The 16051-nt window shown below is 40.2% G+C and overlaps 1 protein-coding gene across 1 annotated transcript; it reads right to left on the bottom strand.

Annotated features, from left to right (window-relative positions):
- Positions 1 to 7084: 7084 nt before the first annotated feature.
- On the bottom strand, positions 7085 to 11752 carry LOC133617155 (uncharacterized). Its single transcript, XM_061976943.2, has 6 exons — positions 11588 to 11752; positions 11384 to 11526; positions 11257 to 11318; positions 11084 to 11197; positions 7375 to 7473; positions 7085 to 7310 (listed from the first exon to the last, which is right to left on the bottom strand). Exons 1-6 carry the CDS (start codon positions 11738 to 11740, stop codon positions 7186 to 7188), a joined length of 696 nt encoding a protein of 231 aa, XP_061832927.1. The 5' UTR covers positions 11741 to 11752; the 3' UTR covers positions 7085 to 7185.
- Between the last annotated feature and the right edge of the window lie 4299 nt (positions 11753 to 16051).

The raw sequence follows: 16051 nt of genomic DNA, 5'->3' as shown, positions 1-16051 counted from the left end.
CACAGACTAATATATTTACACAGATTGTGTATGCTTTTAAAATGCTGTATTTATTTATTAAAACAAGTGCATTTGAAATTGCAGGGAAAAAGATAGTGCTGACATTGCACTTCAAAATAGCACTATTAACCAGTCATTTTAAACATGTAACTCATTCCTTTACAGAATAAACACATTTGAAAAAAACAAGTGCAACTGTACTTATTTGCACAAAAGTGTTAACATTGTATTTCAATGGCATATTGCATTGTAACTAGTTCCACAGCAGTTTCTATCCTGTTCTTACCTTATCTCATTGATCTCATCTCATACTGTATGTGTGTTTATGTGTGCGTACACATGAAAAACATAAATATATGAACATAACAATGAACAGAGTTGTACTTTTTAGATGTCAGGACCCTATGCAATATGTACACATATTCTTAATATAGTATACATTTTAACTGACCTTTATTTGACTATGTTTGTCTTTTTGTAGGTGGCCAAAATACGCGGTGCTGCTGACCACCGTCTAACTTTACGTTACTGTGTGTGATACATTGACTAACGTTACGTTACTGTGTGTGATACATTGACTAATGTTACGTTACTGTGTGTGATACATTGTCTAACGTAACATTATGTGTAGGTACCTCATGCAACCCTGCTTAAAAAAAAAATCACTTGACAAAAAGTATGAATAAGGTAGCAAACTGCAGTGGACGCAACAGATTGCCGTGTTTGCAATGACGTTGTAACCATAGACATCTTATAAGTAGACGCAGGTTGCTGTGACGTGAGCAATTTGGCCGCCATCTTGAAGTGGTGATGAGGAGCCGGCGAGCAGCCCAAACTGACAGTTGACAGGTAGAAAACAAAGATGCCGGGCTGGTGTTCAGCGTCTTCCTGCTCAAATGAGCGGACTGTTGAAAATAGGAATCGGGGATTACTTTTCACAAGTAAGATTTAACATTAACGTACAATTGGTTGTATCTTATGAAAATAATATTACCACAGAGTTGAGAAGGATCAAAGATCTTCAATATTTGTATGTGAAAATCACAAATAAATCTTCTGGGGGAGGATGACGCCTCTACAGGGGTTTGGTTTACAAACTTTCAGCCCCACCTAAAACAAAATTCACCAGCCGCCACTGATTATGATGCATTCTCATTTTAGGCAAAGTATAAGACAATACTTTCTTAACAGTATAATTGTAACCAGGAATAAGTCTTCAAGTAACAATATTCAAATACTAACATTGTTGGGTAAAACAGAATTTGGTTTTATTCTGAATCCAGTGAAACAGATTGGTGGTTTTAGCTGATATGAAGACTTTCAGGTGTTTATATGTGTTTATGTTTAAGTATTTGGCAGACGCTTTTATCCAAAGCGACTTACATAAAATAATACATATAAAACAATCACTGCAAACATTATCATTTAAGGGAAGAATGTAATAGAAAATATCAATACAAAGTGTCAAGACAGAATAAACTCTCTGCTGCTGCAGCAACAGAGATACAGTCTATAGGTCCCTAAGATATATAGATATCTAATGTATTCATACATTGTTTATGTAGGATATACGCATGTATATATAACCTAATCATATTGTTTCTTCAACTTAAAAATAGTTTACCGTTTTTTCCCCTTCTCTAGGATTATAATCCCAGTTTTGATCTCGGACGTCTGGTCACTTATAGCATATAAGAATATTATATTACTGTTAAGCAAACTATGAATACTAAAACACGCCAAAACATGTGTCTGTTATCATAGCTACACGTATGACAAAAAAGGGTGGTGAAAATCAGTGGTATTCAGTGAGGTAAAATGAATTAAATGCGCTGACAGTTCATTGTTCCTGCCAAATGAATTGCACTGAGTGGAGCGGATCACCACTCAAAGATGGCAGCCCCGCGCCTCGTCTGCGCCAGCAGGCAGTAGCGCTCCATGCTGCGTCTATTTACCGGTATAAGATGTCTATGGTTATAGCGTTAGCAGTGAGCTTGCAGCCTCACTGATTTAACTACACAGCAAATACAAGTCACGTAATTTAGCCAATAAACGTTATCTTACATTCAAAACTTACCCTTCTTTGTGCAACTTCAAATGTTGAACGTTGTTGCGTCTCCGTCTGTAATATTCGAACTGCGTGATTTCCATACGGCAATTCGTTTTTTGTTGACCAAGTCGTAGTTTTTATACCCGAACGAAACCAACTTTGGCATAATTGTTGCGTTGTTTGACAACTTGTTCGGTGGTTGTACTGCAATTTGATTGGATGAATGCTGCGTGATGAAAACAATGTAGATCTAATTTGATTGGCTGTTGTACTGACAGCACACCAGCTGACAGGAATAACACGCTGATAGACAGACGAAGAAAATGAAAAATACGGAGCGCTCCCAAATAACTTTTTAAGCGTTGGATTTTGGGGAAAGTAGCAAGTCATGTCAAGTCAAAAGGCTCAAGTCCAAGTGAAGTCACAAGTCATTGATGTTAAAGTCTAAGTCGAGTTGCAAGTCTCTTTACATTTTGTCAAGTCGAGTCTAAAGTCATCAAATTCATGACTCGAGTCTGACTCGAGTCCAAGTCATGTGACTCGAGTCCACACCTCTGGTATATACATACATATATTGATGTATAAGTATATATATATGTATATATATATACACACACACACACACACATATGTATATATATACACAGGTAAAAGCCAGTAAATTAGAATATTTTGAAAAACTTGATTTATTTCAGTAATTGCATTCAAAAGGTGTAACTTGTACATTATATTTATTCATTGCACGCAGACTGATGCATTCAAATGTTTATTTCATTTAATTTTGATTTGAAGTGGCAACAAATGAAAATCCAAAATTCTGTGTGTCACAAAATTAGAATATTACTTAAGGCTAATACAAAAAAGGGATTTTTAGAAATGTTGGCCAACTGAAAAGTATGAAAATGAAAAATATGAGCATGTACAATACTCAATACTTGGTTGGAGCTCCTTTTGCCTCAATTACTGCGTTAATGCGGCGTGGCATGGAGTCGATGAGTTTCTGGCACTGCTCAGGTGTTATGAGAGCCCAGGTTGCTCTGATAGTGGCCTTCAACTCTTCTGCGTTTTTGGGTCTGGCATTCTGCATCTTCCTTTTCACAATACCCCACAGATTTTCTATGGGGCTAAGGTCAGGGGAGTTGGCGGGCCAATTTAGAACAGAAATACCATGGTCCGTAAACCAGGCACGGGTAGATTTTGCGCTGTGTGCAGGCGCCAAGTCCTGTTGGAACTTGAAATCTCCATCGCCATAGAGCAGGTCAGCAGCAGGAAGCATGAAGTGCTCTAAAACTTGCTGGTAGACGGCTGCGTTGACCCTGGATCTCAGGAAACAGAGTGGACCGACACCAGCAGATGACATGGCACCCCAAACCATCACTGATGGTGGAAACTTTACACTAGACTTCAGGCAACGTGGATCCTGTGCCTCTCCTGTCTTCCTCCAGACTCTGGGACTTCGATTTCCAAAGGAAATGCAAAATTTGCATGGTTGGGTGATGGTTTGGGGTCCCAGAGTCTGGAGGAAGACAGGAGAGGCACAGGATCCACGTTGCCTGAAGTCTAGTGTAAAGTTTCCACCATCAGTGATGGTTTGGGGTGCCATGTCATCTGCTGGTGTCGGTCCACTCTGTTTCCTGAGATCCAGGGTCAACGCAGCCGTCTACCAGCAAGTTTTAGAGCACTTCATGCTTCCTGCTGCTGACCTGCTCTATGGAGATGGAGATTTCAAGTTCCAACAGGACTTGGCGCCTGCACACAGCGCAAAATCTACCCGTGCCTGGTTTACGGACCATGGTATTTCTGTTCTAAATTGGCCCGCCAACTCCCCTGACCTTAGCCCCATAGAAAATCTGTGGGGTATTGTGAAAAGGAAGATGCAGAATGCCAGACCCAAAAACGCAGAAGAGTTGAAGGCCACTATCAGAGCAACCTGGGCTCTCATAACACCTGAGCAGTGCCAGAGGCTCATCGACTCCATGCCACGCCGCATTAACGCAGTAATTGAGGCAAAAGGAGCTCCAACCAAGTATTGAGTATTGTACATGCTCATATTTTTCATTTTCATACTTTTCAGTTGGCCAACATTTCTAAAAATCTCTTTTTTGTATTAGCCTTAAGTAATATTCTAATTTTGTGACACACGGAATTTTGGATTTTCATTTGTTGCCACTTCAAATCATCAAAATTAAATGAAATAAACATTTGAATGCATCAGTCTGTGTGCAATGAATAAATATAATGTACAAGTTACACCTTTTGAATGCAATTACTGAAATAAATCAAGTTTTTCAAAATATTCTAATTTACTCGCTTTTACCTGTATATATATATATATATATATATATATACACATATATATATATATCCATATAAGTATACATATATATATATGTACTTATATATATATACACTTATATATAAGTATACATATACTTATATATCCATATAAGTATACATATATATATATATGTACTTATATATACACTTATATATAAGTATACATATACTTATATATCCATATAAGTATATATATATATATATATGTATGCATATATACATATGTGTGTGTGTATGTATATATATATATATATATATATATATATAGCTACATGACAAGCTTGGTTTGTCTTTAGCCAGGTGTTTATGCGGTTTTAATTTGGCTTTTGTTTGATTTGTTGTCAGGTACTACCTAGACTATAACATAAAACATAACAATGAGCTGAGAGACTGCTCTTATCCCAAAACATTCTTAATTTGGGGCACTCTTATGTTGAGATAGCACTGTATTTATAAATAACCTGTACTTTAAGCAGTTTTTATTTGGGTTTTCATTTTATTTGTTGTCGTGTACTACTTAAACTGTAACTTAGAACATAACTAGCTGAGGGACTGCTCTTATCTCAAAACACTCTTAATTTGAGGTAGCACTGTTTGTATATATAACCTCTACTTTGCATCTTTGCACATTTTTCAAGCGGTTTTATTTTGGGCTTTCATTTGATTTGTTATCGTGTCCTACCTAGAATGTAACTTGAAACATAACAATTACCTGAGGGGCTGCTCTTATGTCAAAACACTCTTAGGTTGAGGTAGCACCGTTTTTATTTATAACTTCTACTTTGCACGTTTTTCAAGCGGTTTTAATTTGAGCTTTCATTTGATTTGTAGTTGTGCACTACCTAGACTGTAACTTAAAACATAACGAGCTGAGGGACTGCTCTTATCCCAAAACACTCTTAATTTGGGGCACTCTTATGTTGAGGTAGCACTGTATTTATATATAACTTATACTTTAAGCAGTTTTAATTTGGGTTTTCATTTGATTTGTTGTTTTGTAATACCTAGACTGTAACTTAGAACAAAGCAACTAGCTGAGGGACTGCTCTTATCTCAAAACACTCTCAAGTTGAGGTAGCACTGTTTTTATATATAACCTCTACTTTGCATCTTTGCACATGTTTATGCGATTTTAATTTGGGCTTTCATTTGATTTGTTGTTGTGTATTTCCTAGACTGTACCTTAAAACAAAATTAGCTGAGGGGCTGCTCTTATCTCAAAACACTCAAGTTGAGGTAGCACTGTATTTATATAAAACCACTACTTTGCATCTTTGCACGTGTTTATGCGGTTTTAATTTGGGCTTTCATTTGATTTGTTGTCATGTACTATCAAGACTGTAACTTAAAACATAACTATCTGAGGGACTGCTCTTATCTCAAAACACTCTTAAGTTGAGATAACACTGTATTTATATATAACCACTACTTTGCACGTGTTTATGCAGTTTGAATTTGGGTTTTAATTTGATTTGTTGTCATGTACTAACTAGACTGTAACTTAAAACATAACGAGCTGAGGGACTGCTCTTATCTCAAAACACTCATAAGTTGAGGTACCAAGTTGACCAAAGTCTGAATCATTTGTGGAGCAGAGTTACCGTACATTTTCTGAACTCGAAGCACAAAGAAGGCATTGCTCTCATTGGCGGGCGTGACTTCCCCCCCACACAGTGTCCGCAAAGGTCTTGGTGAGGAACTTGGATCCCTGACTGGCTCTCTCGGCCGCATACGTCCACCTGCCCAAGAACTGCAGCGGACATGTGATGGCACACACGGACTAGGGATGAGAAATCTCCAAAAACAAGGCGAGTTACCTGGTCCCGTCCTTGATTTGCAACTGCTGAGTCAGCGTGTCGCAGTCAATCAGAGGAGCCGACTGCCGGGGGCCACAAGGATGAAGAAGAACATCTTGTCCACTGACGGATTCTGTCTGCTCCCAGCAATGTGATCCACGCATCAAAGTACACGGACTTGTTTGCGCATGTTTCGCAACGTGTCAGAGACTAAAAGGTGAGTGTAGTATTGATGGGTCTGGTATCTGTGTCCTAAACCTGTGGCCCAGGTCGGTCGAAGCCAGCGTACTTCCAAGATGGCGCCAAGTTTCATAATCCATGATTTTTAGGTTTAAACATACAAAAATAGCAAAAGAGTTACCATGCTAACGTTAACATGATTGCAGAGAACAAGTTAGTGTACGTCTAAGAAAGCCCCGAGAATTAAAATGCACAATTTTTTAGGAGTAAGCATTGAAAATTAGCTAAAAAAAATAGCATAAAACATTAGCATGTTAATACAACAGACGTTAGCATACTTTCAAGGTGGCACCAAGCATCAAAATCCATGACTTTTAGGTTTCAACATAATAATTAAGCTTAAAAGCTAGCATAAAACGTTAGCTTGCTAATGTTAGCATGCTAGCACGTGACCGGACAAGAAGAAGCTTGTTGGTGTAGACATACAAAATCCTCTAAAAAGCTAGCATAAAACGTTAGCATGCTAACTTTGCAACATGTGAATGGGCACTTGCATAGCAGCAGGCCCATAAAAACACTATTTTGCAGCATAAAGGAGCGACTGGGCCAGGTTTGGAGAGGTTCTGACAAGACTGGATGACATCACTAGTGAGAAAAGGAATATGGGTGTTATTTTCATATTTGCAATGCTAATGGCGTGCAGGTCTACAAGAAGCAAGACTTAGATGTGAGTGAACTTTAATGGCACTAATTAATTAATTAGTTAATTAAGTGACTTCTACACAGCTATGGTGTGTAGTGTGGGCCTCACAACAAAATGCATCAGTTGACAAAGAAGTCAAAAAGTTTGTCCAGCAGCCTGGCCACCCGATGCGCCATCTTGGCTTCCAACAAGGAGTTGAGGGCGTCAAGTCCGTCTGAGGACTCCAGGTTGTCTGGGCACAGGTCTGTGTGCATACACGTGAGTGTCAAGTGGGAGTGGGTGTGACACAGGAACATGATGTCTCTCACCATGGGTGGGGTCCATCAAGAGTGGGGAGGGCATCTGGAGACACTTGGCTTGCCTCCTTAACAAATCCACGTCAGCAGCCGAGACGCTGCGTTGTCTGCCTGGAGAGCAACCACTCAGTCTCACTACCACTCTTCACTCAACATTACACAACCACTCAGTCTCACTACCACTCTCCACTCAACATTACACAACCACTCAGTCTCACTACCACTCTTCACTCAACATTACACAACCACTCAGTCTCACTACCACTCTCCACTCAACATTACACAACCACTCAGTCTCACTACCACTCTCCACTCAACATTACACAACCACTCAGTCTCACTACCACTCTTCACTCAACATTACACAACCACTCAGTCTCACTACCACTCTCCACTCAACATTACACAACCACTCAGTCTCACTACCACTCTTCACTCAACATTACTCAACCACTCAGTCTCACTACCACTCTCCACTCAACCACTCAGTCTCACTACCACTCTTCACTCAACCACTCAGTCTCACTACCACTCTTCACTCAACATTACACAACCACTCAGTCTCACTACCACTCTTCACTCAACATTACACAACCACTCAGTCTCACTACCACTCTTCACTCAACATTACACAACTACTGACTCTCACTACCACTCTTCACTCAACATTACACAACTACTGACTCTCACTACCACTCTCCACTCAACATTACACAACCACTCAGTCTCACTACCACTCTCCACTCAACATTACACAACCACTCAGTCTCACTACCACTCTTCACTCAACATTACACAACCACTCAGTCTCACTACCACTCTCCACTCAACATTACACAACCACTCAGTCTCACTACCACTCTTCACTCAACATTACACAACCACTCAGTCTCACTACCACTCTCCACTCAACATTACACAACCACTCAGTCTCACTACCACTCTCCACTCAACATTACACAACCACTCAGTCTCACTACCACTCTTCACTCAACATTACACAACCACTCAGTCTCACTACCACTCTCCACTCAACATTACACAACCACTCAGTCTCACTACCACTCTTCACTCAACATTACACAACCACTCAGTCTCACTACCACTCTCCACTCAACCACTCAGTCTCACTACCACTCTTCACTCAACCACTCAGTCTCACTACCACTCTTCACTCAACATTACACAACCACTCAGTCTCACTACCACTCTTCACTCAACATTACACAACCACTCAGTCTCACTACCACTCTTCACTCAACATTACACAACTACTGACTCTCACTACCACTCTTCACTCAACATTACACAACTACTGACTCTCACTACCACTCTCCACTCAACATTACACAACCACTCAGTCTCACTACCACTCTCCACTCAACATTACACAACCACTCAGTCTCACTACCACTCTTCACTCAACATTACACAACCACTCAGTCTCACTACCACGCTCCACTCAACATTACACAACCACTGACTCTCACTACCACTCTTCACTCAACAATACACAACCACTGACTCTCACTACCACTCTTCACTCAACATTACACAACCACTGACTCTCACTACCACTCTTCACTCAACATTACACAACTACTGAGCTAAAAACAACAATCAACGAAGCAACATTCTAGCCGGCAGTCACCGGAAGAAGGACAATCTAACGATGATTAAAAGTGCATTAATCAACCAGACAACATTCACCCTCCAACTGCGTAACAATCAACTACTGAGCTAAAAACAACAATCAACGAAGCAACATTCAAGCCGGCAGTCACTGGAAGAAGGACAATCTAGCCATGAGTAACAAGGCATTAATCAACCAGACAACATTCACCCTCCAACTATGTAACAATCAACTACTGAGCTAAAAACAACAATCAACGAAGCAACATTCTAGCCAGCAGTCACCGGAAGAAGGACGCTCAAGCCATGATTAACAAGGCATTAATCAACCAGACAACATTTACCCTCCAACTACGTAACAATCAACTACTGAGCTAAAAACAACAATCAACAAAGCAACAATCAAGCCGGCAGTCACCGGAAGAAGGACAATCTAGCCATGATTAACAGTGCATTAATCAACCAGACAACATTCACCCTCCAACTATGTAACAATCAACTACCGTACTGAGCTAAAAACAACAATCAACAAAGCAACATTCAAGCCGGCAGTCACCGGATCAAGGACAATCTAACGATGATTAAAAGTGCATTAATCAACCAGACAACATTCACCCTCCAACCATGTAACAATTAACTACTGAGCTAAAAACAACAATCAACGAAGCAACATTCTAGCCGGCAGTCACCGGAAGAAGGATAATCTAACGATGATTAAAAGTGCATTAATCAATCAGACAACATTCACCCTCCAACTATGTAACAATTAACTACTGAGCTAAAAACAACAATCAACGAAGCAACATTCTAGCCGGCAGTCACCGGAAGAAGGATAATCTAACGATGATTAAAAGTGCATTAATCAATCAGACAACATTCACCCTCCAACTATGTAACAATTAACTACTGAGCTAAAAACAACAATCAACGAAGCAACATTCAAGCCGGCAGTCACCGGATCAAGGACAATCTAGCCATGAGTAACAAGGCATTAATCAACCAGACAACATTCACCCTCCAACTATGTAACAATCAACTACTGAGCTAAAAACAACAATCAACGAAGCAACATTCTAGCCGGCAGTCACCGGAAGAAGGACAATCTAACGATGATTAAAAGTGCATTAATCAATCAGACAAAATTCACCCTCCAACTATGTAACAATCAACTACTTAGCTAAAAACAACAATCAACGAAGCAACATTCAAGCCGGCAGTCACCGGAAGAAGGACAATCTAGCCATGAGTAACAAGGTATTAATCAACCAGACAACATTCACCCTCCAACTACGTAACAATCAACTACTGAGCTAAAAACAACAATCAACAAAGCAACATTCTAGCCGGCAGTCACCGGAAGAAGGATAATCTAACGATGATTAAAAGTGCATTAATCAACCAGACAACATTCACCCTCCAACTACGTAACAATCAACTACTGAGCTAAAAACAACAATCAACAAAGCAACATTCAAGCCGGCAGTCACCGGAAGAAGGACAATCTAGCCATGAGTAACAAGGCATTAATCAACCAGACAACATTCACCCTCCAACTACGTAACAATCAACTACTGAGCTAAAAACAATAATCAACAAAGCAACATTCTAGCCGGCAGTCACCGGAAGAAGGACAATGTAACGATGATTAAAAGTGCATTAATCAACCAGACAACATTCACCCTCCAACTGCGTAACAATCAACTACTGAGCTAAAAATAACAATCAACAAAGCAACGTTCAAGCCGACAGTCACCGGAAGAAGGACAATCTAACGATGATTAAAAGTGCATTAATCAACCAGACAACATTCACCCTCCAACTGCGTAACAATCAACTACTGAGCTAAAAACAACAATCAACAAAGCAACATTCTAGCTGGCAGTCACCGGAAGAAGGACAATCTAGCCATGATTAACAGTGCATTAATCAACCAGACAACATTCACCCTCCAACTGCGTAACAATCAACTACTGAGCTAAAAACAACAATGAACGAAGCAACGATCAAGCCGGCAGTCACCAGAGGAAGGACAATCTAGCCATGATTAATCAACCAGGCAACATTCACAAGGCGACAAAGTGTGTCTTACTGAAAAGCAGAAGACTCCTGAAGGAGTCCTGGGTGGAGTTGACTTCCTCATAGACCACCAGGCAGTCTGGACAGTCGCTCTTCAGGTAGACTTCCTTCAGGTAGAACGGATGCTCTGCCAAACAGCACATCATGTACAGGTGCGCTCTCCATGGTCTCCGGTTGTGGACTCACCGATCAGCAGGGTGCCGTTCTCCATGGTCACGTTGTACTTGAGGCTGGAACACTCGCCGTAGCTGAAGACAGGGAAGGGGATGATGTCATAGGAACGGCGGTACGCTCGGTAGCGGCGGCGTCATACATCCTCTGAGTCTGGACGATGGTGAGCACGTTGCTGCGGGAGGTGGCGCTGACGTCCAGCCAGGCGTTGTTGAGCAGGAGGCCCAGAGAGCGACTTCCCGGCAGGTCGGAGCTGCCCCCGATGTACAGCCAGCGGCCCAACATCTGGGTGAGAGCCAACAGTCAAACATCTCCAGTGGGCATGTTGGCACAGGTGCGGACTCACCTGCTCATTGCGGATGTTGATTGGCCGGAGCAGGGCGTCGCAGCTGGGTAGAGGAGCAGACAGCCCCAGAGAGAGAAGAGCCACAAACACAACAAGTCGCTTCATCCTCGTCGCTGAAACGCTTTGACTCGCTCGGTGGAGGCGAGCACACATTTTTGTTTGAGCTTGTTTGAACTTTGACCCGCACGGTGGAATTTGGATCGAACGGCCACTCTAAAGAGCCGCTTTGTTGAGGCGATTAGCTTCATTAAAAGGTTTAAAAAGTAAGGATGGAGTTCAACTTTCCATGGCCTGTGATGGCCAAGTGAAGACTGATCCTGCATTCTTCATGTTCCAAACAAAAAGGTCTTTATTCCCCCGTGCACCACAGATATATCAAATTAGGATGCCAGTGTGGGGTCAGGCTGGCAAATTGCACAAAATAAAATAACACCACCATGTGAACATTCTCCTTTGGGCCGTTGGGTTATTTTAGACATGTGATTTGAACTTAATGAAAAAGACTGAAAATAAGCCCGGGGTCTGGGGGCACAGGTGGGGGGGACATACACTATATTGCCATGGAATTGTCCAGAATGTTTTGGTATCCTGGAGCATTCAAAGTTCCTTTCACTGGAACTAAGGGGCCAAGCCCAACTCCTGAAAAACAACCCCACATCATAATTCCTCCGCCACTAAATTTCACACTCGGCACAATGCAGTCCGAAATGTAGCGTTCTCCTGGCAACCTCCAAACCCAGACTGGTCCATCCCATTTCCAGATGGAAAAGTGTGATTCATCAGTCCAGAGAAGGCGTCTCCACTGCACTAGAGTCCAGTGGTGACGTGTTTTACACCACTGCATCCCACGCTTTGCATTGGACTTGGTGATGTATGGCTTAGATGCAGCTGCTTGGCCATGGAAACCCATTCCATGAAGCTTTCTGCGTACTGTATGTGGGCTAATTGGAAGGTCACATGAAGTCTGGAGCTCTGTAGCAACTGACTGTGCAGAAAGTCTTTGCACTATGCTGACCTCTCTGTCAGTTTACGTGGCCTACCACTTGGTGGCTGAGTTGCTGTTGTTCCCAAACTCTTCACTTTTCTTATAATAAAGTTGACTTTAGAATATTTAGGAGCCAGGAAATTTCACGACTGCATTTGTTGCACAGGTGGCATCCTATGACAGTTCCACGCTGGAAATCACAGAGCGGCCCATTCTTTCACAAGAAACAGTCTCCATGCCTAAGTGCTTGATTTGATACACCGGGCCAAGTGATTAGGACACCTGATTCTCATCATTTGGATGGGTGGCCAAATACTTTTGGCAATATAGTGTATGTCATGTAGAAACATTTATAACAACATTTAATATTTACGTATTAATTTTAAAAATGCATCACATTTGCTTTTTTCCCTTCGTCACTGTTCATTAATCACTGCAGACTTGATGAGAGCCAACAAACATAATAAAACATCACTTACTGTACAAGGTCTGCTGTCATTAGGATGCCGACTGCTAGGATGTTCATATATTCTCGTCTAGATGAAGAATGACCATAATACTCGCCAAGAAATGGGGGCGGTTGGGGAAGAAGGGATTTTCATGTCGTTCTCGCCAGTTCCAGGTCTTAAATGGCGGTCAAAGTGTCCCAACTCGTCGGATTACCTACTCAGACGTCTCATGTCCAGGTGAGAGGCATGATTTATGATCTAGAATTAACTTACAGGGAGCAAGGAAGCAGCAGACCACTCAATGATGTAACCATAGCACACAGGAAGTGATCTTGGCGCCGCTATAAATAGTTTGTCTGCGTTAGCGTTTATAATAACAATATCACTAATACTTGTAAATGTTCAAGTCATCAAATGTAAATGGAGTATTGTTGGCCCTTTTTTTTGTTTGGGGGGACTTTGACAAGGTGGAGGGGCTGGTTATGAATGATAACACAATAATAACATAAAAACTAAAATGTTAACAAAAACTATAAAAGTTACAATAACTTAACTATAATAGTTGGACAAAAAAAGCTGTGCAGCACAAATAATGGGACTAGTTTGTGGGGACTTTGACAAAGTGGAGGGGCTGGTTATGAATAATAACACAATAATAACAAAAACTAACATGTTAACATCCAGCCATCCATCCATTTTCTACCGCTTATTCCGTTTTGGGGTCGCGGGGGCGCTGGAGCCTATCTCAGCTACAATCGGGCGGAAGGCGGGGTACACCCTGGACAAGTAACCACCTCATCGCAGGGCCAACACAGATAGACAGACAACATTCACACTCACATTCACACACTAGGGCCACATGTTAACATAAAAACTGTAAAACAATAGTAACATAACTATAAAACAATAACATAACTATAATTGTTTGACAAAAACATTTTGCAGCACAAATAATGGGACTAGTTTGGGGGGACTTTGACATGGCAGAGGGGCTGGTTATGAATGATAACACAATAATAACATAAAAACTAACACGTTAACATTAAAACTGTAAAATAATAATAACATAAGTATAAAACAATACCATAACTATAATAGTTTGACAAAAAACATTTTGCAGCACAAATGTCGCACAAATAATGGGACAAGTTTGTGGGGACTTTGACGAGGTGGAGGGCCTGGTTATGAATGATACCACAATAATAACATAAAAACTAACAAGTTAACATAAAAACTGTAAAACAATAATAACATAACTATAATTTTTAGACAAAAACATTTTGCAGCACAAATAATAGGACAAGTTTGGGGGACTTTGACATGGTGGAGGGGCTGGTTATGAATGATAACACAATAATAACATAAAAACTAACACATTAACATTAAAACTGTAAAACAATAATACCATAACTATAATAGTGGAGGGGCTGGTTATGAATGATAACACAATAATAACAAATGTTGATCAATGTCTTCGGGGGAAAAGTTGGTTTGTTGATGCCATTTTTAATCAAATATTAACTTGACCTTTGTCCTTGTTTGTGTCTGCCTTCAAATTTATATTTGGAGGCCATCACTGTGCTGACGTTTACATTTACCAAAGGTGCATGTTAATAATTGTAGTGATACACATTTGATCCTATGTAAATATAAGTCATGTCAGTTTGCTTTATATTTGTTTTGTGAATACCGTATATTACATTGTGATGCTCTAAATATAAATACAAATGTTTGTTCCAAAATAAAAATGTATTCAAACAATCAAACAATTATTTTAATCGGATTAGTTTTGAATTTTGATTCATCACGATTAATCGCAGTGACTTACTTGCTTGCATGATTATTATATTATAACTATTATTTTTTTAAATAAATTATTTATGTTAACATATGCTACTTATAACATACTCTATATAATTTTCTATTTAAATGACATACTATTGTTTGAGTAATCATAGGGTCAAATCTGGGACCTCGTGTCCTAAATTCAATTCCATCTCATGTGTGCGGATATGACAATAAAGTTCCTTACAGGGGCTGTTTGCAACTTCCTCAGTTACATTTCTAAGCAAAAAATAGAACAAGAACACTGCGCTTTTGAGTGTTATAGGAGTTATTACGGTAATCTATGTCACAGCAGCTCAGACCAGGAACAAAGCAGAGTGGGCAAGGTTTGATTTCAGAGCAGCCAGCCCGAAACACGCGTGTCAGAAACAGAGGAGGACGCAAGATAACAAATTTCTGCATAAGTGATAATATATCATATTGTAGGTGATAATTACACTTTTCATTCATATTTTGCTGTTTGTTACATTGTTGTGTTTTTCTTGATCGTAAAAGATGGTCTGAGAAGTAAAAGATGTTCATATGTTGTTAATATTCAGTGTTTTGTTGTTCATAGTTAATATTGTAAATCCCACTTCCTTTATTTTCATGTACATTTTGGGTGTCCCATTCAGTACAAAAAATGTAAAGTTCCATTCTGTTTTTTTGAGGTGGTCTGTCATAACGTTTTTAGAACTCTATCGGACATTGTGACTTTTGGTATTAGTGTTCGTGGAAAAAAAGGCACCCAAACACACCTACTGTACAGCAGATTTTTACAGCTTAATGCTTACACATTGGCCCCCCTAGACACATTTTTTTCTCTCAATGTGGCCCCCCGAGTCAAAATATTTGCCCAGCTCTGACATAGAATATACATTCAATGACAGCTAATGCAAACTATCCAAATCGCGTACATTAGCTAACAACGGCCAAAGCTAATGTGCTACGTACGTACGTACGTACGTATTTAGGTCAGAAAAGCCGAAAGAGGGCGGGATATAACGCTTAAAATACATTGGAAAGTTAGCGCCCTCTAGGCATCTGTATAGATGTTGCAAACAGCCCCTTTAAATTCTTCAATCCGAAAAAAAACAACGTCATTACGAATGCTTTTTAACACTGAAATGCCGCCAACATTCAAATATTACTAACTTGAAAGTTGAAATAAAGAACTACTGCTATTAATTGTAAACAAAATACATT

This window comes from Nerophis lumbriciformis, linkage group LG16 (genome assembly GCF_033978685.3).
Source record: "Nerophis lumbriciformis linkage group LG16, RoL_Nlum_v2.1, whole genome shotgun sequence".
NCBI classification, from domain to species: Eukaryota; Metazoa; Chordata; class Actinopteri; order Syngnathiformes; family Syngnathidae; genus Nerophis; species Nerophis lumbriciformis.
The sequence above is the reverse complement of the archived record's forward strand: the minus strand, read 5'-3'. Positions and strand labels throughout refer to the sequence as shown.